Source organism: Penaeus monodon, chromosome 34 (assembly GCF_015228065.2).
Source record: "Penaeus monodon isolate SGIC_2016 chromosome 34, NSTDA_Pmon_1, whole genome shotgun sequence".
Taxonomy (NCBI): domain Eukaryota; kingdom Metazoa; phylum Arthropoda; class Malacostraca; order Decapoda; family Penaeidae; genus Penaeus; species Penaeus monodon.
The window spans coordinates 23,798,452-23,798,806 of NC_051419.1; the positions used below are offsets into that span (position 1 = coordinate 23,798,452).

Below are 355 nucleotides of genomic sequence, written 5' to 3' on the forward strand. Positions count from 1 at the left end.
AGAGACACTCACGGCCATATATTTACAACCACATGTATGTATGTATGTACCCCCCAACATGGAAAATGACACATATAAAAAGGAAATTTCACACAAACAAGTAGCATAGATTACAAAAGTGAAATGAAACCCTATTAGCTGTTATGGAAAATTTCTTTTCCCTTCAGAGCCAGGCAACGATGTCCCCCAAGCTGATGCCATATGCAATGTGCTCCAACTGTGGCACCAACAACACCAAGCTCTGGCGCCGCAACGACAAAGGTAAGCAAAGGATTGGCACTGTTTGTGAGCTATTGTATTTGTTAATTTTGGTGTTTGCCATTGTTTATGATTTTATGGGAATTTAAATGTGTAA

At 39.4% G+C, this 355-nt stretch overlaps 1 protein-coding gene across 1 annotated transcript in view; it reads left to right on the top strand.

Annotated features, from left to right (window-relative positions):
- Window positions 1–355, top strand: part of LOC119594857 (actin cytoskeleton-regulatory complex protein pan1-like) — a 23,130-nt gene that overhangs the window by 13,284 nt on the left and 9,491 nt on the right. The window contains exon 10 of the mRNA XM_037943939.1: window positions 168–261. Coding sequence (XP_037799867.1) covers window positions 168–261 — 94 coding nt within the window. The remainder of the gene's footprint in view (window positions 1–167; window positions 262–355) is intronic.